Source organism: Leptidea sinapis, chromosome Z (genome assembly GCF_905404315.1).
Source record: "Leptidea sinapis chromosome Z, ilLepSina1.1, whole genome shotgun sequence".
Classification (NCBI taxonomy): domain Eukaryota; kingdom Metazoa; phylum Arthropoda; class Insecta; order Lepidoptera; family Pieridae; genus Leptidea; species Leptidea sinapis.
This window is the reverse complement of record NC_066312.1, coordinates 20,524,293-20,546,799: the sequence shown is the minus strand read 5'-3', so window position 1 is coordinate 20,546,799 and position 22,507 is coordinate 20,524,293. Positions and strand designations below refer to the sequence as shown.

The window sequence follows — 22,507 nt, the reverse complement described above, 5'->3', positions numbered from 1 at the left end:
AATGAGTTCACATATTATTTGTTTTAATTTTCAAAAATTAAAAACATAATAATTATAAAGAGAATCGAGTGACGAATACTTTTCTTATACATCGTATCATGATATATAATGATTATGATCATAACAGTCATGGAAAAGTAAACTATAGAAATTAGAAAATCATTTAAGGAGTGTTTAATTTAAATAACAAAACACAATATTTACTACCACAAGCTAGGTTTTTCTTAAATAGAGTTTTTAAGTTTATTATTAAATATAGCCATAGAAATACTTACCTGATTGTTACAGGTATGTGGAATAAACCATTTCTGAATCAGTCGATATAATTCTCCATCATTTCTTAGCATCAGTAAGGCCATGTTAACACCCTCCCTAAAATAAATAGTAAAGAAACAACAAAAACTATGGAAGAGAATATTAGCAGTGAAAATTTAGCATTGCAATAAAATAATATCGCAACGCTTTCTATGACTTCGCAATAGACATAAAGTAATAGACAATTTTAAACCAACCGTAAAGGTGATCCTTTTGGGAATGCCACAGCAAAATCTTGAAGCCCAGACTCCATTACGGAAATGACCATATCACACGGTTTGTTCTTTTCCTAAAATAATTATAAAATGAAATAAAAAAGATTTTTCATTAGATATATGGCTTAAAATATGTGTTAATAGACTGGCCATAAAAAAAAAACGTAAAAACATTTTTTTTTTATTCAAACTTGACACGCGTTAACTATGAAAAAATTTTCAAAGATTGCCCGCCGTTACACACATTTTTGTCCAGATCAATATAAAATTACAATTAATGAATGGACAGTTAAAGAAGATGAAAATCGTGGGCGCTAAAAATTTAACGATAAAGTATATATATAAAAGGAGAATTTAGGTGATTGCGTTCTTTTAACATTATGAATGGCGTGATTATCTCGTGTTTAAATATGTTAATATCTTTGGACTGAGCATATAAATATAACATAATAAGATCTTAATAAATGTTTCCAATGTCAAACGCTACGTACCTCGGGGCATTTAGAGACTCGGTGAAGGTTACTTTGTGGAGTCATTTGCATAACGGTCAAGTTAGAAGCTAGATTTGCCGTATAAATAGTGATTATTAATAATGTCGTAAACCACCAGGCAGCACTAATAATTCTTCCTGATAAGGACCTGTAACATAATTATTTTTTAAATCGACCTGGAAATTGGCGTGTTTTCAAATTATTAAAACAGATTTTGTTAAAATTTACTCGTACATAATATGCTTGAGTGCAGTTTGATTATTTAAATATATTATGAGCAAAGACGACAAATATAACCCACTGGTTAGTGACCCTGCCTACTGAGCTAGAGGTCCCGGGTTCGAATTCCGGTAGTGTGCAAACATTTATATAATGAATGTGGAAGTTTGTTTCCAAGTCATAGATATGTATTATATATATATGTCATATCGTTATCTTGCAGCCATAGTAGAGGCTATGCCCAGTTTGAGGCAATATAACTTCTGTAATACTTTACCAGTGGGATGCCGGCTAGATTATGGGTACCACAACGGCGCCTATTTCTCCCGTGAAGCAGTAATGTGTAAGAATTACTGTGTTTCGGTCTGAAGGGCGTCTCAGCTAGTGAAATTACTGGGCGAATGAGACTTAACATCTTGTCTCAAGGTGACGAGCGCAGTTGTAGTGCCGCTCAGAATTTTTGGGGGTTTCTAAAATCCTGAGCGGCACTGCATTGTGATGGGCAGGACCATCAGCTGAACGTCCTGCTCGTCTTGTCCCTTATTTTCATTAAAAAAAAATAGTGCCAATATTATTATTATAAAGATTGATGATTTTGTATTAATTTTATTAATTATAGCGTAGTAATAAAGCACAAAAAAAGTGGAAATAACTTCAAATGGTATTGAAACGTATAAAATGTAAGAAGTTGTTTATGAAACTATAAACACTTACCTGGGAGTGACTCCACTGCTCTGCTGAACAAATGAACCCAAAGTGAACCATATAGCTGACCAAAAGCTAAACGTTTGCCTGTAATTACTCCCTCGCTGTAACAAGAGACGTATTATCAAAAAATTATTATTCCTTAAAATGAAGAACGTTATGTTTTATCTCAACTACCCCAAAGTTCATTTAAGAAGCGATTTGATAAAGTTATTTTAAGTCTAGTTTTTTTTTCAGAACTAATAAGTGATAGTGGGTGCTCTTGAAATCTTTAACACATACCTTATAAACTATTTTGGTATTTTTTGCATGATGAAAGCATTTAAGTACAATACACAGTATTCAAAAATACGTACGTAATAATAATTTAAGTACATATTCAATTTTTTTTATTCCTAATAGGTTTACGATGTTGTAGCTGAAGCCACAACCTGGGAGTTGAACAAAGCATACAAGATTTTATCAACGATACGTCACTCGAACGGTTAGCTAAGTTGGAAAGGGCGCTCGCACGGAACGCGATAGTTCGCGGGTCAGTCAAAACATAATAATTTGTGTAGATTTGCAAGACCGACATCTTACGTCAATTTCCTAATATGCAAATATCGGGGTTAAGCCTGCTTATCATTATAGTAGATAATGTATATTTTACAGTGGATAACAGGTTATCCACTGTAATCTACTATAGTGATAAGCAATACTGCTGAACACTACACAATTTCACCGAGAACTCTTTTTTATGAGTATTAAGATCGGTAAAACATATTATTATGAGCTGATTTATACGACTGTACTACTGACTGTTCTAACGAACTGGTCTAGTTATAAAATTAACAGTCGATACTTACAAGTCGCAATAATATTAGTAGACTTGTAAGTATCGACTATATCGATATCGATATAAGTCTCTAAAAAGCGGTAAATAAAAAAACTTTTACACGCTCTCGTTCTAGCATTTGATAGCCAAGAGCTCCTTAAGATATTTGAGATTTCAAATTATCAGAAATAGTAAAAAAAAAAATCCTTTATTATAGAAATAAAACTTGGACCCAAAAATTAATAAGAAATATATTTCTGGGTTTTAAAGTTTCCTTCATTCAAAACATAAAATAACAAAGTCATATATTCATCTCACAGGTATACATCTAGTTATGTTTAAAGTAATAAAATCGTAAGCACTAATATTAATTACTTCAGCCAATGCTAAATGTTTGGACAGTGGTAATAATATCCCTGCTGTTAATAATAAATTTCAGCGAGGCTACAAACTATATATACTTAGTCTGGCCATAAATACAATGTTGCAATTAAAAATAAATAAAATATTTCATTTAAATTCGGAGTCTGTTATTTTTTTATGATTGTTCATTGAGTTTTCTCATTTTGGCGCCAATACATTAGACAATATTTTGCAATGTTAAAATATAGTGGGGCGATAAAAAGAACCGATTGCATTTCGCAAAGTAGGTATGGAACCAAATGCAATTTTTAAAACTCTCCATACGCTCCATGAAATTATTTCCATGGGATAATTCTTCACTGCCAATCGTCACAAAGTCCCGATCTTAATCCGCTGGATTATGATTTACGGTTAGTTTTGGAGAGTACGGCTTGCTCTAAACGCCATGAAAATTTGGAGCCCGTAAAACAATACGTACAATTGGCAGTGAACAAAATGTGAACAAATGGCAGGGAAAATTGTGCTTCTATTGATATCTGGCCTCAATGTTCAAAGGACTGTAGTGCAGCCAATTTATATTTTAAATCATATTATTTTTATATATTAAACTTACACACTGTAAAAGATATAAAAAAAAATATTTGCAGTAGAAATTTTTTTTCTTTGTTTCAGTATTAATGGCAAGACTAGGGACTAGACCAGTAAGTATATATATAGAGAATTTAATTTAATTTGTAGATATATAAATATAGCTATTGTATTGCTGTATGTATGTATTACAGCTAATATAAATGAACTAATGAACTGTGAGTCAAGCCGATTTGACAACGAAAATAAGTCTTAAACCAGTACTCTGTGTTCAGTGTACAGACTAGGAATATTAATTAGAAATGGCAGCCAATATTTTATAGGAGTTTGTAAGCAGCAGAGCTTAGAATCGAAATCCAACCACAACTGAGACACTAGTTTCAATCATTATTAATACACTGATGAAGATAATCGCCTTCACTATATTTTCTTGGAAAATAATCTCAAAGAAGTAGTATTCAAGCAAATTTAAAATTCATAAAATGAATTTGGAGTTTAAGTGTAATATTGCCGTGTACAACATTCGAACATTTTTTATCCTCAGCTAACTATTCGAACAGGAAGGTCGGATGAACTCTGAGAACCTGGACTGGACATACTATGTGAAGGCACTTTATAATTCTAATTGAGAAGAATATCTTGTCTCCTTTAAAAAAATATTTTTATTATTATTGTCTCATGAAATAATGACACTAATAATGAAACCTAAAATTTATATGCTTTTTGTAATTATTTGTTTACCAAGGACCACATATGCGAAAGCAATAACGCCTTCTGCTAACTTGAAATTGTATTTAGTTACGCATGAAAGGCCTAGATTGCGCTAGTTGTCGCGCATGCGTGCTGAATACGAGCGAAAAATCGACTCGCGCGCCAAAAACCAGTAAGACAGTAATTGTCTTTGAGTTCTCTGCCTGCCGTGATTGAATCTATAACCTTTTAAGCGTTTTTGTGTGCCACGTGTCCGCTACATATATTTTGAAGACTTGCTTGTGACATCAGAGGTTTCAGCGTAATCAAAGTTATAGTATAAATAGTATTACGAACTCACACTTCATCGCCTGTATATACCTCATTCCTATTAATGTTATGATATGATATGGTCTGTATCCTAACTCCAACTCAGAACTTCCATAGCTACCAGCAGTTTATATCTAATTATTTTTGTTATACATGTATGTCATGTATTTTCTTAAATTTTATAATTAAATCTTAAGCAATGGTATATTTCTTCTAAATTGCCGAACTAATCTATAAACCCCACTGTTAGGTGATTTTCTTAGAAAATTGTCTATTTTCCTGTACAATTATTACTTACCAAAATTTACTTACCTTTAATTTCTTTCAACCGTTCATCTAATATGTCGCCTAATTATGGGTCAAATTTGGAAATATACTTTCGTAGCGCTCAATTCTTCATTTAATTTGGAAAATGTAGACGCATCGGTTTAAGCACAACCACTCAGGACCAGATTATATTATCATTATATGGATAGATTAAAAATCAAAGAATTAAGATTGGCAAAGCTTAAATTAACGTGCAATATACCTATTACGTTACGTAATAAATAATGTTACGTTATTAATATAAATACAATTATTTTATCACTGTACGCCTTCTTCTTGACAATGTCAAACTAAATAGTGAACGCAGTGGTTATCTTCTCTTTGCTAAAGAACACAGATAAGATACTAAAGTCGTCAAAAAAGTTTAAAAGTGAATACAATAAAAGTTAATAAAATATAACTTACAATATTACATTTATCTGCAAATTTAGACTTTAAGTATTAAAATGTATCTTTTACCAAATTAAAAATTTAATAATCTTCAATCAAAATCTTTTTTAGAATTATCTCCATCACATTAGCTTTCAACAAAAACGCATCAAATCAACTTACTCGTTACAACTTACGCTATGATCAGCTATGATATATATGTATCTAGTTACACAGATACAAATAAAAGTTATAAACTAATGTAATAAATGTCATACGTTAACGAACGTAGCTCACTGATATGTGCTTTTAGATATAAGGTTTAAATAAAGTAATTAAGATAATAATAAAAATATTAAATTATTCAATAAAAAACCATAAGACCCGCAATGATAATTGCATTGTAATAATATTCCATGAGAGAGTTTTTTTTTGTTAAAAAATCAACAATGAAATTAAAATCAGGAAACGTTATCCATTGTATCAAATGTTTTGACTTTAGGTAATTCACTCACCTGGTCATTACTCTGTACACCTGCGTTAGGGGTATTTCTGAACTGCCACTCGTCCGGGGAGTACTTAGAGACGATATATAGACATACGCTGACTGCACCCAGACTCCCAAGGATCGCGTACTGTAACGATTTTACTTTTGAATATAAAATATTTACATTTTCAGAATACTCGTTAGTGAATAACTCCAATAACTTCAAACAATTTAGTTATTAAGAAAATATAATGAACAATTACTATAAAAGTTGTTGTTATATATTGATATCATTGATATCATCTGGGAGAGTTTCTTGCATCACTTCTTCTCTCTCAGAGCGCTATTTGTTTCCAAAGCAGTGGTAGTGTTAGAAGTGACATAAAAAAGATTTCTAGAGGAATCAATTTTGAGAAATTAATGCCTTTTGTCTTTTTTAACTGATTGACAACACCAATTCAATTACAGATAAAAAAGGGATGAGGGATGATAAAACAATTGGGAGAGTTTCTTGCACATCTTTTTCTCTCTCAGAGCGCTTTTTATTTCCGAACAATGGTAGTGTTAGACATATTAGCGCTTTTTATTTCCGAACAATAGTAGACTTAAATAGACATATTATGTCTAACACTACCATTGTTCGGAAATAAAAAGCGCTCTGAGAGAGAAGAAGATGTGCAAGAAAGAAAATGTGCAAGAAAGAAGATGTGCAAAAAATCATTGTATGTAATTACATACAATGATTTTTTTAACTCTCCAGCAGAAAAGGGCGCTATTGCTACGTGAAAACTCTCAGCAAAAACGCTTTTTGCTGCGAGCTTGAGGCAAAGTGATTTAAATTTCGAACCCCACGTGACCATACATCCGGGAATTACTCTGCGTTAATAAATGATTTTTACAATAAACTTTGTTAAATATGAGCTTAATTGTTTCTCTTACCATAACCTATGTTACCTATATAAGTCGAGGTGAAAAGTTGTATGTTTCACACGAGAGCAAATGTTTTTTTTTCGTCTCGTGCCTTTAAATACCTCAGTAGTCTATATTAGAATCACTCGCTACGTTCGTGATTCAATTCTAGACTTCTTCGCCAATTCGTGATTTAAAGTCAGCACTCGCAGCGAAAAATAACTTTGCTGATTGTTGAACAAATAACTATCATCTAACAAATACAATGACAGAACAAATGTTTCCACATATAAAAGGCTATTGCTAGTTTGTAAATACGCTATATTCAACAGAATATCCAGCATTCAATCTTTGCTTTACTACTTCGCCAATTCGTGATTTAAAGTCAGCACTCGCAGCAAAAAATAACTTTGCTGATTGTTGAACAAATAACTATCATCTAACAAATACAATGACAGAACAAATGTTTCCACATATAAAAGGCTATTGCTAGTTTGTAAATACGCTATATTCAACAGAATATCCAGCATTCAATCTTTGCTTTACTACTTCGCCAATTCGTGATTTAAAGTCAGCACTCGCAGCAAAAAAACAACTTTGCTCGCTTGTTGAACAAATAACTATTGTAATGTCTTGTATTAACTGATTGACAACACCAATTCAGTTACAGATAAAAAAAAACAGCAATGATTTAAAAATATCTTGATACTTACCCACAATTCATTTGAGAGTGGTTGGAGGAATGCAAAAATGTTCGACAGTGAGGTTTGATAGCTCTTTGTGACTGTATCAAAGGACAAGAACGTCTTGCTAAAATCAACTATAGCTTCCCTTTCCACTGTAACTGTTAGTGGCGAAATAGCCATATCTGCCTCCTGTTAAAAAATGTTTGGGTATTATTTATTATAACAAATAGTTGCGAAAAAACGTTAATCTTATAAAAAGTAATTCGTTGGCATCATCTTCTACTAGTAAAATATAGATTTACTACACATGTATATCACTTATAATTAGTATTACGATGAAAAATATTCAAATATTCGTAATGAAATGAAAATAAAATGTGACCACAACATAAAATTATACTTGTGTAAAAGGCACTCCCGTTAATTTTTCTGCCACTAATCACTTTGCCTTATTCGACTCGAGCCGAACTTAACCAAAAATGCGTTACGTAGTTTATAATGTGACAACCCAGTTGCATTAATACCTTCAAAATCTCAGCTAAGCGTGACTAAAGAAGATTTCACTTTATAGAGATTGTAATAAAATACATGTTAATTAAGAGTTGGTGTGATATTTATTAAACACTAGTTGACCCGACAGACGTTGTTCTGTATATAATAAATAAAATAATGTTTTTATTTGAATTTGTCAATAATATATCATTACATCAAAAATTACTTCGTAAAATATGCACCCTGCTGTCGTAATGAAATTGTTTCACAGAAGAACTGTCAAACCGTGCGTCAATAAATTCTCTCATAGAACTTATGTATGGACACATCAAAGGAAAAACAAATTTGTTGTTTTTATTTAATTTAGCAGCATTTTCCTATTTTTTCGCCTTTTAAACCTTCTCTGGACTTCCACAAATAATTCAAAACCAAAATTAGCTAATCGGTCCAGCCGTGCTTTAGTTTTAGCGAGACTAACGAACAGCAATTCATTTTTATATATATAGATACATAGATTAATTAATTTCACAAGATACTAGAGCGTGGTACATCATTACCAAAAACTTATCACATTTTATTTCTCCTTTTCCTTCGTATATAAGTAACAGTATATGCGCGTGATAAGGGACCTGTCCAGCTTTATGCTTTGTGCGTTGTCCATAAACGAAATGTTTTCGGGACTTTGCCAATGCCGTAAAATAAACGAAAACTATAACGCAGGAGCAGCTGAAACTACCTATATTCTCCCCTTCATATAAAATATATTTATGAAATTAATTAGATTATCTGTTCGTTTGCAAGCAAATCAAGTTTATTATATTGCTGATAATATTTTAATATGGTCTGTTACAGTACTTAATATAGTGAAATAATCCAATCAAACAAAATTAGGAGCATTAAAAAAATCTTCCAAAAGTGTTTCAAATAGTCTTAGCTTAAATAGATTTTTTATTGTGTCTTAAAATCGTTAAATTCATAACTGCATCTAAGTATTACCATAGTCTGGATAAATATTGGTTCAACCTAACCAATTCAATTTACCATGTTAGATACTACAATAAATTCCCGTCATTTTAGATATTTTTTCTAGGTTTGCGTTAAATCACAAAAACTTAATATGTTGTTATAGAGAAAAGAATTGCAGTATTGTATGTAGCCGTCGGTAATTTTTAAGAGACTTCAAAAGTTAGATCTTAATCGTATGTTTGTATTTTATAGATATAGCAACACAGTATTCTCTGTCGAAGATCATAAAATATCTGGGTAGCCGCATGTTGATAGAACTAAAAATGCTGTTAATGCTGTACTAACAAAAAGTATGTACTAATGTACGCATGTTTTAAGTTATTCTTCTATGGCGTAATAAAACAAAAATCTTTAAAAAAATATTTCTCGTAAACGTAGGATAGTTTGTAGAAAAACAATATTTTAATAAAGAATGTATTAAAATATAACCATGAATGAGATATTTTTGTACTGCAGAATTTAGCTATATAACGTGTAATTAAATATTATTAAATTATTTTTATACAATTGGAGAGAAATATTTTATTTTAAAGCTTGTATATAAATTGATTCTATTATATATTCAAATTGATTTAATTCTTGTCCATTGGTTTTGGTTCAGATGATCTTGATGAGGTGTGATACATATGGTCTAGTTGACAAGCTAACGTCAGGGTGTCGAATTTACGTGCGCGTTAAAATTCGCTCTGATATTTTTCCCAAACTCGCCGAAAGCAGTATAACTTTTGTAATAATATAAAGACATCAAACTCTCACCTTCCTCACGAGTATACCGATGAGTCCATCCCAACCTCCTATTACTTCAGGATTTACTTTCCCGTGTTTCCCATCCTTCGCAATTCTGAACTCGTCTGTAAATGTGTTGAAATTAGTATTGGAGTTACACCAACGACATGTCATATTTATATCAATAATATATCCATATCATTCATCGATACCAGATAAATCATAATATTTAGATGAGAATGAAACTCTTGTGATCTTCATTTGTTACGTAATCCACGTATATTTCAATTTCAAATGCTTTTAAATAATAATTATTCAGCACTTAAAAATTTTCCTACTACTGAAGTTGACTTCTTATTAAAACTTAGTTTTACCAAACCATTATTACTTATTGATTTTTATTACTTCATTTCATATTCATAATATATTGGACGCAGCACCTCACAAACTAATTTGTTATGTGAGTATATTACAATAATTCTAAAAACTCATTGATATAAAAGGATGGCCTATGAATTTATTGTATGTTCTTTACTGACTATAATATGATAGATTTATTAATTTAAATTAAATATTTTAAAGCGCTTAGTTTAAGCTTATCTGAATAATGTTTATTAGGCTTTGATTTTGACAATTTGAAGTAGCTCATAACAAAGGAGGCTTTTGGTTCAAGTTACGAAATACAAATTTTAGCTGGTAGATATTATTAGTAACTTGTTTTATTATTTTTATTATTCTAAGAGGTATCATTTCCAAGTCGATACGTCCTGGATGCCAAACTGAGGACAAGAGCAAAATTAAAATGGGTGAAGGTAATCAGTTCCCAAAAGTATCGACCCATGTTCTCGTGTAGCCTTCTATTTTAACTAATAAAATATTATATTTATTACCTATCAAAATATAATTTGCAATTTTTAAGTGATCAAGATTTCTGATCGAATTGGGATTCAAATAAGAGTTGCTGAGAATTACGCCGAAAAGACACAATATATATGAAAATTTATTGAATTAGGCGTTACTTTGCGGAAATCCATAATTATACAAATGATTTAAGTTTTCTTTAGTGTTAATTCCGCCAATATTTGTTTTTAAAATAATTCGACATGTGTTTCGCCTCTACACGAGGCATCCTCAGGACGTGTTGTCTCGCCAAAATCTGGCACGAGACTCTTGACTTTGAGTCGAAATACGTGTCGAATTGTTTTAAAAACAAATATTGGCGGAATTAACACTAAAGAAAACTTAAATCATTTGTACACAATATATATATTTTTATACGAATTATATTTGTATATCAAGATAACTTATAAACTAAGCTTACATTTTAAGTCCAACTTATCCATCAAAAGTTTTGTCAGATCGACGCAGAAGCCCTCATATCTTCTCTTGGCGCTTTTGTAATCCACTACTGGAATTACATAGGGGTCCTCGAGAATACTCATCACTATATAGGTCTTGTTTCTATTGATTTCAAATATATCTTGTGGCTTTGAGTCTGTGATAAAGCCTTTGTCGTCATGCCAAGTTCCAAGCTTAAAAATAAAAAGTATTTTTTATAAGATTCAATATATTTGTTGACAGCAAATCTCACTCTCAGTGAGTCTTACATCTTTGTTCTGTTTGGTGTCGAGGCACTTGGCCCGTTGGGCCTTGAGGTGCGGAGAATGTACAAAGTACTATCTTCGCGCCTCAATAGGGCTACTGGTAACCCACGCGTTGGCAACTATATCAGTCATAGTATCAGCTTAACTATCCAACGCGGTAAAGCTGCCAGTATTCCTTCCCCGAAATGATAGTTTCTAATTTAATGTTATCATAGGTAATATTGTAAATAAGATTATAAGATTTGTTTTGCTTGAATAAATAATTTTATATTTTTGTTAATGGTATAAAGAAAATTTATTTACACTCTTAATTAAGAATATTTAATATTTAAGCGAATATTATACATTACACATAAACACCAAACTATAACTAAGAAACACACTTAAAAATTTAGACATACCAATCTCATGTTTCCTTTAGTATCCATTGTCATAACTTGAATAGTAAAGTTTAGTCGTCGGCCGTTTGCATCAAACCTGATGTAGCCTGTGAGTCCATCTATCTCCGTCTGCAGCAAACACAATGTGCACTCATGGCTTACAATTATTACATGCTTCAGTCAATAATTCTCGCAAATAAACTCTTATGACCTATTTACATCTTAATTATCACTTTATTATAAGTATTACATTTCAAATATATATTTCTATTAAAATTATATTTTGTTATTACCTATTGAATCTTAGAATCTACCAATTTGATAAACATGCTCCAGGCCAATCAAGTGAAAAACAGGTTGAGACTACTTATAAAATATTTATATTACAATTAAATTTACTTCGAGAAAATGCCAAGAGATTATCAGCACCATTCCCAAGATTTGGTTTCATTTTTTTGTTCATTTACCTATCTTCAAACTTGAGTTAACCGAGTAGTATGTAACCAACAGGTATACACCAAGTTTAAAATTTTTTACTTCGGATTTATATTACAACAGTTATACTATACAAATAATATGTATTAACCACACATAACATTAGTTACCTCGACATGAAAAGGTTAATCTACGTTGATTTGAGTTCTGAAATCTTCATCCTACATTAATATCGCAACACAACAACAACAAAAGCGCTACTGAATTAAACACACTCAGTACAAAATAACAGTTTAATTATCGCGAAATGTAAATAATGTGAAAATGAGCGCAATGTTGAAACACGATAAACTTAAAACGTTGCCGTGTAAATTCCTCGTGAATCGGATGACATTTCATAATTGAACATAATTATTCGATTGATCTATATAATCAGTGCAAATAAAATTATATCGAGTACAATTGCATCTGACACTTGAAATGTTCGATGTATTTCCAGTCACCCAGAATGCGGAGTACAACTATCAAATAAAATAACAGATTTGGTCTGAGTGCAAGTGCTGAATGATTTTCCTACAAAATGATTCTCTAAAGAAATTTTTTCTTCAAATATTCTAAGGAGATTATAAAAATGCATTATAAAATAGGTTTAATAACAATTTCAACGTTATATTTGTAACACAAGCACCGAATTAACTTTGAAAGTAATTCTCATGTTTCGAACAGAAAATAGTCTTGTAACACTGACAACAACGCTTTTACACTCGTGTGCACAAAGGCAGGAAGTACACTTTGCACCTAAGACGTTATATTCTTTACCCATATCCTAGTTTCTTGTTACAATGCCTTCTTTTATTTTCGTCAAGCTAACGGGATTAATGAGGACACAATGCAACGTTTTGAAGTCTTGTTTCTAAGCATTTTACTTTTATTTCTTCGTAGTATATAAAATTGTTGTACTACAATAAATGTGTATTGGTGATTAATACTTTGATGATGATATTGAGTAGGTGTACTCGGTTTTATTAAAGTAAAACTTTTATTACATCGTCTCAAACTTTTTCGTCTGTGTGTTTCGGCGGTGCCCATAGTTCTCATATTGGATACAACTGCGTTTGGGTGGAAGAGTATGTTCAAACTCCACACACTTGAAAAGTTTTTTTATGTAAAGCATAATATATAAATTTGTTTTTTTTTTCTATGCTGATATTAATACCTATGTTATTTGGTGAAAAAAAGTTTCACTTGCATCGTGGCTACATAAAACCACACAATTGCTTTTTTTAACAACGTATTTTATACGTATGTAAATTGTTTTAAAATATGCCTTTCGTATTAAACGTAACAGCTGTAACATGTGAATGTAAAAACGGTGATACTTTTCCAACGAGATACGCTCGTGATATTTGAAATTCCGTTTATTCATTGCGATATTTTTTGACATAATATACTCCACGTCTTCTCTCAAATATAAAAACCATTCGCGTGCTTCAATAGCATAAAGGAATTAATTCGCATTGCTATGATGACAATTATGTATCACTAAAATGAACAAACTTACAGTTGTTTAATCATTGCCTGTACAAATAATATCTAATTTTGAATTATGTTTTGAGGGTAATAGCTCTCCTTGGGGTACTTTATTGGAATACAATAGAAATATATTTATTTGCCATAGGGAGTGAAAATAACATAACATGCTACAAAAACACTTGGTAAACGTCTTGAAACTACATCAATTCGTATGGGGTGAAGAACTGATAAGAAACTCCCAGCCCATCTTGTATTTTTAATGGTAAAGACTTCTTGAAAAGCATAAGACTAGTAACTACGACTAGCAGTGAATGTTATAGTAATTGACAACCTCACTCCCAATGAGAGTAGGATCTTCATAGGAAGAACGAGAAAAGAAAGACCTTTAAGACAAGACTAAACTGGTTTTCGCAAAGAATTGTTTTTAAAATATGTTTGGTATGATACAAGTATATATTTAGCATAAGGCTGAAACATAAGGGATTGCTTGTAACTAATTCTGGTAGGCTTCAAAAGATACATAATAGCTTTAAGAATAAATGTATACATTTATCAAGTCCCAGCCACTGTTCAGGCATATTGTCTAAATAAATTTAAATGTTTTATAAAAAAATGGCTCGTAAATCCTACTATTCCACAGCTGTGATTATTATGCAGTTGAATATCTAAGTGATCGGACAGCCCGAAACTAGATTATGATTGTTTTAAAGCGATAGAAATGTCTGTACAATATTGTATATTTTTATTGAAAAGAGCGCAAAGAAAAAGAATGTTGGTAGAGTTTCATGTGCCGCTTCTCTCTCAGAGCACCATTTGTTTCCGAAGCGGTAGTAGTATCTAGTATATTAAAAATAACATCAAAAAGAATTCAAAAGGAATCAATTTTGAGAAAATAAATGCATTTTATGTCTAAGATCGATCAGTGTCCAACAGTGGAAAACCAATTCGTCAATTTAACTTGGCAAGAGTGCGTAACACCGGCTATAATTCAAAATCCAAAATAAAAATTATTGAAGTAGGCGTTAATTTGGGAAATCCATAATTATCCAAATGATTTGAGTTTTCTTTAGTGTTAATTCCGCTAATATTTGTCTTTAAACAATTCGACACGTGTTTCGCCTCTACACGAGGCATCCTCAGGACGTGTTGACTCGCCAAAATCTGGCACGAGATTAAAGTCAGTTCAGTCTAGAATTAACACTTTAGAAAACTCAAATCATTTGCATATTCAAAATCCAACTGACTTTTAAGCCTATCTTCAAATTTAGAGCAAAATAAAAAGCCAATACACCCGTATTCCAATAGATATTAATTAAAATGCACGAATGAGAAAAAAATATTTTATTACTAGTTTTTGCAGTTAAATAAAAGATCGTCATTAAAATATAAAATATTTAAGCATCAGTTAATATTATAAATTTGACTGAGAAATACTATAGTGATATGAATGTTTGGTTCATAACTAATTGAGAAAAGTTGCACAAAAATGATTCCGAAGACCAATTAAAAAAATAAAATGAAATGATAGAAATGAAGATAAAATCTTTAGGAGTTTCACAAATATTGAACGAATCTTGTTTTATGAATTGCATATAATTATTTATTAAATTTAAATTAAAATGTCACATAGTCGACATTATAGCAATATTATAACTTTTAATTGGTCGAATCTATTCAGACATTATCTTTTAAGAACAATGCAAATAAACGCTGATAGTAAAGAGACGCTTTTACATTACGTTCTGTTCGTTGGAGTTACCATGTATTTTTATTTAACTTGTGATGCAGAACATTATTATTCAAGAACAAAATAGTGCATTTTGTGAAAACGAAAGAAACTGCATAAATGTTTTAGATTAAGTCAGTACACAATTATAATGAATATAAGAAAAACAAATATTTTAAAGGATAAGAAACATACAAATTTCTTTTGAACGAAATAAGAAATAGCGCGTTTGAAAAAAAAAATTATACACAAAATTTTCAATGGATTTGAGTCCCCTATGAACTATAAAGTTGAGTAATAGAAATGGATTATTGTCTGTTAAAAAGAAAATTTCTTGTTCCTCCTATTGTACATAATATTGCTGTGGGTACACATTATTTTTAAGATATAAATAAAACAATTAAAACAGTACTTGAACTCTAAATACTTAAGAAAATAATTTCATTAATATAATATAAAAAATATAGGTTTCATATAGCAGTGTATACGTTTGCCAGCAGTAATAGCTTTATCATCCCAGATTGATGAGATCTTACCTTTCGAATTGTGTCCGATAATAGTTCACCATATTCAAATGGTGAAATACCCTCTTGTTCAAGGTTGCAATCATAAGACTTATTATTAGCATCAGGAGGAACTCGCTTTGTAGATGCACGCAGAAACTGTGGCGTAGACACAATTATTCGGCTTATAGACTCAGTCAGCAGGTGCACCGAGTCATAGACTAAAGCCGATCTTGCCTGTTCAAACATATTAAAAAATATTATCAGACCATAGACTACCATAATTTGCTGATTAATTTATTAAAAAAGTAAAGGTGAAGCTGTCATATTATTAGTGACTACAATATAATATTAAGCTCTATGATAGGGAGGACAAAAATAAAGAAATATTTATGTGATTAAAATATAAACTCTGGCTTTTTCAGTTAGTAAGATAATATTAAGTCATTTAAATTTGCCTCACATTTAGTATCATAGCTGTAATCATATATTTTGTAACAAATGAACAAACACAGAATTCACCATTGCCATTTCTTCCACCATAAAGTTTTTATATAAAATTTTAGTCATAAGACTAAAATTAATAAAAATTCATTCTGAGCGGATGCGGTATATTTTCGGCCTAACCATTTTTCAGACTCCTTATTGGGTTGGTTATGTTCACAATCAATTTGAATTGAAACCTTTTGGAAAACATTAGGTATTGATTGTTTAATAACCAAACAAATGTAAAGTGCTTTAACTTAAATTCAAAATTCAAAATATCTAAGCTTATCTTTTTCTTATTCCAAATAAAATCTTATACTTTCTAACATTTGAGATATCATTTCTGCCTGCAATCGTCAGAAAGGGATTTGTTTAATTAGAATATATACTGTACATCAGAACGTATTTAATATATTTATTAGAAAGACGCGATAACCCCGCGAACGCTAGACGCAATTCGTTCTGTTTGCGTCAATTACTGTCATGTTTTGGATAATTTAAAATTGGCCCTAGTCAGCTGAGTCTAAATATTTGCGTGAATTTATATTATATTATCTTGAGTGCTCAGCTTGTATACCCATTTTTTTCTCACATAAGTCATCTTAAGTCAAAGAGTGGCGGGCACAGTGGTATGTGTATGCTCGGAGTCATTATTTTACGCTTCACCCTAGGTCATTTTTATTCGAATCAAAGATCAAATCACTGACGATATAATGAGCATATACCGCCTCTCAATATTAGTTGTAGTATCTGCTCATTCCAAGAAAAAACAAGCTACTGGATGTTCGTAAATGCTTAACTATACTACTATTATAAAGAGACTCGCTGTCCCAGCAAACGTTGTAGTGCCAACTAATCTATTTAAAAAAATTCATGGGGTATAAAAAATTGATGACGACCGATTCTCAGACCTACCAAATATTTCGCTGTCAATTTATTATTGTATTCGATTGCCATCTTGCAACCCTATTGCGGATATGTGGATGGAACAGAATAATATAAAAATCTCGATACAAAAATAGTATTTAGGGGTATGAAAATTAGATGTTGGCCGGACCCAAACCCCATATGCACACAAAATTTTGATACAAATCGGCTTAGAAGTTTTGGAGGAGTTTGGTAATATTCTGATTAATATCAGGATGTTTCTCTTAATATTAATAAGAAAGCCACATTATTTGTGAGTGTCATGGGGTATACATAAGCCCAAAAATTGAAAAGCCTTTTCCGTGGTAGTCGGATTTGCAAAGCAAGACAGAGAAAAATGGTCGAACGAAAACGATCGCTGCCTTACCAAATGAGACATATATGATTGATATGTAATTAAGAATAAACGATTTTTACAATTTTTTCATATCGTAAAAACTAATAAGAATCGTATTATAAATACCAAAGTGTTAGGCACCGCCTTACGTGAGCGATCTTACGAGTAGATAACTAGTGAAGTGTCCTACGTGACCAAGCGCACGCGGTGTGCGGTGAACGCGATAATAGATCGGACAAAAAGTCTTTCGCATATAGTAAGAGTATGTAAGACCTTGTTATGATAAATCATTGGTATTTGTATCTGGCTGATTTTGATGATATTAAAAAGATTACATTTTAATAAGATAACAAATTAGTTAAATGTTGTTTCCTGCTTTTTTTCAAGTATAGTTCAAACAGAACTGAGAAACTGTTCTGTTTTGTTGGACGTAAATAAGTCGAGCGGGTCGGATGACATTATTTATATCGTGCTCAGAAAATGTGCACCTGAGTTGACGCCGGTCCTAACGTGTTAATTGTAGCACTCAAGTCAGCCCTTGTCGATCCTTGTTGAGCACCTTTTCTGTGGTCATCTGGTGAGCAAAGCTAAATTGGCTTCGGAGAAGCTGGGCCTCATAAATAGAGCATGGCAAATCTTCAAGTCGGCCCACATTAACGTTCTCTACAAACCGCAGGTCCGGCCACATAACAGAGTATTGCTCTTATGTCTGATATTCAATGGAATTTATCAACTAGAGTGTTACAAAGAGATATTTGACCTGATAACTGCCGATAGTGTTGCAAGAGAATATCGGCAGCGGTGATCACTTAACATCAGGTGACATGGACGCTCATTTGTCCTGTTCTTCCAAAAAACATAAAAAGACATATACAAAGTTTTTCTAATTAAATTATATAGAAACTTTGCTTTTTACCTACAAAATATTACTTCCCCAAAGCCCAACAATGAATTTTCATACTTTGATAAAGTTCAATTAGAAAGTTGAAGTATAATTTAAAGCTAACGAACTACGGTTCGAAATCGTGCAAGCAATTTTCTTCATGAGAATAAATGCGGTGCTTAATAATCTAAAGAGTGATATTGGCAGATAGAATTCGGAAACTGATCACATAATTAGAAAATATTTTTACTCATAAGTTATAGAACTTGTATTTGTCTACAAATAATTTTGATATTCATGCATTTTAATAATGATTGACAATTTTGTCTACGTGGATTTTAAGATTGTTGTACTTGATATTTTTTTATTCATGGAGCAATAGATAATTAAAAATCTAAAAAAAGACTCGCTTATAGAAATCCCTTATTACAAACATTGATTTATCATATAAAAAAAACAATATTTTATAATAGTTATAGCTTAAGACAAAAGCAAAAAAGTATTTTGAAACTTTGTATTTCGAGCAAGTCCTAAAATAATACAGTTAAGACATTCCGTAACACGACTACCCAAGTTCGTTCTCGGAATGTATAATTGGAATTTAATAATTATACAGACGTGCCGAAGATATTGTTTAAGTTTTGTATCCGGAATTAGTTTACAATGATATTACAGTGAGTTAATTGATGTATAATTTCGAGTAAATCATAGATGATAGATGTATAGCTTTATAAATCTCTAATATCTATGTTTTGCTAAGAATATGTTGGTTTAAATATTATATTTTCCATTAAAACTGTATAATGTTAAACAATAGCAACTTTTCTATGATGTTTTATTGAGAGCTTTGCTTAAATGCATCCTCCGGCTTCTTGGATTGGATTTTATATAAAGTTTACATCAAACTACAGACTTAGTTTTTTACCGCATTATATACATAAACATCTCTCCTGTCAAATTGTCGCCTTTTTTTAGTAATCATTCTCCTGTTATTTAAATGACACTTGGGAAGAATTTTATGGTGGGATCAAAATTCGACTCTTATTTTAGTAATATCCGTGAAACAGTAATGTGTAAGCATTGCTGTTTTTCAGTCTGAAAGACGCATTAGATAGTGAAAATAATGGGCAAATGAGACTTAACATCTTATATCTCAAGGTGACGGGTGCAGTTGTAGTGCCGCTCAGAATTATTCAGTTTTCAAGTATCCTGAGCGGCACTGCATTGTAATGGGCAGCGCGTATCAACTACCATCAGTTGAACATCCTGTTCGTCTCATCCCTTAGTGTTATAAAAAAAATGTTTCTGCTCAGATAGCGGAAGCAACTGCATAAACAGCGAGTGCGCGTACGCAGACGCGACTCCACTGCTTGTACTAATGCAAGAACATTATGGCAAACACATGCACATTTGGTAAATATTTACTTGAGTAAGTCCACCGAACTGGAATGGTACCTTCGCATTAAGATACATAGAATAATATATATAAAAACAACAGTACAAGTGTAATTGAAACAATATTTTGGATCAAATATTTGATGGCGATTTTGCCATACAGTAACTCCATTGCTAAAAAGTATGTCCATAGTATTGTATGCTAGATTTTATGTAACAATTGTTGCTTCTGAAAACTCAAATAGATAAATCTTTACACATAAATACAATATAGATATCTATTTGTAATTTCAAATAACAGCTTTTTGTTTTTTAAATTACACATGTGTGCATTGAGTAAAAATCCGTTATTTTGATATATAAAACAGAAACTATAATAATTTCTATAACAAATTTTATACTTTTTGTAGTTTATAATATACCTACTAGGGATATCTAATTCTACATTGACTTAGGTAATTAAAATGTATACGTACTGAAATTTTTCTCTTTTTCCAAATGTCTAGTAATGCCTGAACTGGCGTGTTTGTGTATTGGATAAGCCTGAAGCCAGTTATGTTGATTGTCCCGTACTCGTTTACACTTTTATCCCAGATTTCATCTAACACCTAAGAAAACAAAAAAGTTAAAACCAATCCAAGTCGGTCTGTTGCTTTAATAAGCTCTCCTAGAAAACTGAGTGGAAAACTTTTACAATCCACATTGAATCGATTTTACTTGCAAAATTTACTTTTACAGCATAATACTTCTGCTTAATATTTATGGCGATTTTTTTATTAGATCAGATGTTTGCAAAGGAAGATCTTATGATAATATTTGGTAATACTATTTCTTGTCTATTATCATGAATAACTTACTAATTTATAAAAGAAGTAAATATAAAGAAGAATCGTAAAAACTTTGCTTTCAATTACTAAAACTAAACATAATTTATTAGTAATTTATAATTAAAGTAATGATAACCAGGACTGTTAAGGTGCTAGCTCAGTTAGCGTGCTAAGAATTAATAAAGAATTTACACAAACGTTCAGCTTTAGGATCCTCCAGGAATTTAACATGAGCGGAATCATATTAAGATATTATTAATTCTCGCCACGCACGCACTGTGTAATATATTGGTTGAAGATACTGTATTTACGGGATAGTATTATCTGGTAAATGTAAAGCGGTGAAAATATTTTATGTAACGGATGTTAAGGATTTGTAATAGCGCCGACGTTAGTAATGAAAGTTTTTTTAATAATCAATAAACTCAAAATTTATAATTAATAAATTCCAATTGAAAAACTCGTGATAAAGAATTTGTATAAGTTTTTTGAAGTGATGAGACGAGAAAGACCTATGATGTGTTTTGATTCGTATTGACTCTCGTTCCAACGTTTGGCGAGTCAACAGCTTCTGAAGAAGCCTCGTATAGATGAGAAATATCATGCAGAAATAATTTTGTGAAATTTAGAAGAATCATAAATAAATATTAATGTTTATAAGACACACAACGTTGAAGTAAAATATTCTAGAGCGGAATTTCCAAGAGAAATGCCTTCATTTCGTATAATGTTTTGACTTTTTTTATGTCCGCTTTCAGAAGTACAATGAGCTCAAAACAGGCTATCTTCAAACAAATTTTTTGTCTTGTTAACTCAAATCGTCATTATTGCAAAGAATACTTACGAAGCCACATAAAAAGTAATGGTATGTGCGACGTCCAAGCCTTAAGTCTTGTGCATGTTTTACGATAATTTCTTTAGCCATATCACTAGATGAATCAAGGACTATATACTTATTGCTCCATCGATCAACTATTTCCAATGCTGCCAGGAAATCAACAGCATCTTGCGCACGTGTTATGTGTTTCACCATCGATACATGGAAAGACTTATTTCCTGGTTCAAGTTCATGAAATATACTCTGAAGACGCATGAGGCCTGTTGACAAAAATAATCAATAGGTTAGAAAATTATCTATTATTTTTTTTACACTAGATATTTTTTTTTATGGAACAGCGATCGGGTCACCTGATGTTAAGTGATCCCCGCCGCCCACATTTTCTTGTAACACCAAAGGAATTATTGCGTCGCCGGCCTTTAGAAAGGTATACACGCTATTAAACTTAAAAAAAAATGGAAAAAAGAATGAAAGGTTGGGCTTAATAAGGCGAACACTTTTAACTAACTAAACATTCTCCCTGTAGGGTAGGTAGAAACAGCTGCGGATAGACTCCCAAACCCGTAAGCACACGTCGCTGTTCAGGATCAGTGGGACATTTTATTCCTTTCTCAAGTTGGTCTACTTTTAACGTGCTCAAACTTGTTATTCTATCTTCGGTAGATTAAATATAGTGACACAATTCATTTTATTTATTTATACTTTAATAAAACGGCGTAAGCCAATTACAATATTAAAGTAAGAATTAATTACAAACTAAACATATTACACAAATAATAGTTAATAAATACAAAGTTTACTGTAAATAACTAACAATTAATTAACATCCAACTACCGTTCATCCATTCCTCTCACAAAAACGCAAGCACTCTGTCAGA

At 31.5% G+C, this 22,507-nt stretch overlaps 1 protein-coding gene across 1 annotated transcript in view; it reads right to left on the bottom strand.

Annotated features, from left to right (window-relative positions):
* LOC126978683 (glutamate receptor 1-like) overlaps positions 1-22,507 on the bottom strand; it is a 189,245-nt gene that overhangs the window by 3,546 nt on the left and 163,192 nt on the right. Inside the window, exons 6-17 of the mRNA XM_050827684.1 lie at positions 21,636-21,889; positions 20,441-20,572; positions 15,970-16,173; positions 11,761-11,868; positions 11,077-11,287; positions 9,786-9,880; positions 7,539-7,700; positions 5,945-6,064; positions 1,955-2,049; positions 1,022-1,169; positions 513-604; positions 276-372 (exon numbers count right to left, since the gene is read on the bottom strand). Coding sequence (XP_050683641.1) covers positions 276-372; positions 513-604; positions 1,022-1,169; positions 1,955-2,049; positions 5,945-6,064; positions 7,539-7,700; positions 9,786-9,880; positions 11,077-11,287; positions 11,761-11,868; positions 15,970-16,173; positions 20,441-20,572; positions 21,636-21,889 — 1,718 coding nt within the window. The remainder of the gene's footprint in view (positions 1-275; positions 373-512; positions 605-1,021; positions 1,170-1,954; positions 2,050-5,944; positions 6,065-7,538; positions 7,701-9,785; positions 9,881-11,076; positions 11,288-11,760; positions 11,869-15,969; positions 16,174-20,440; positions 20,573-21,635; positions 21,890-22,507) is intronic.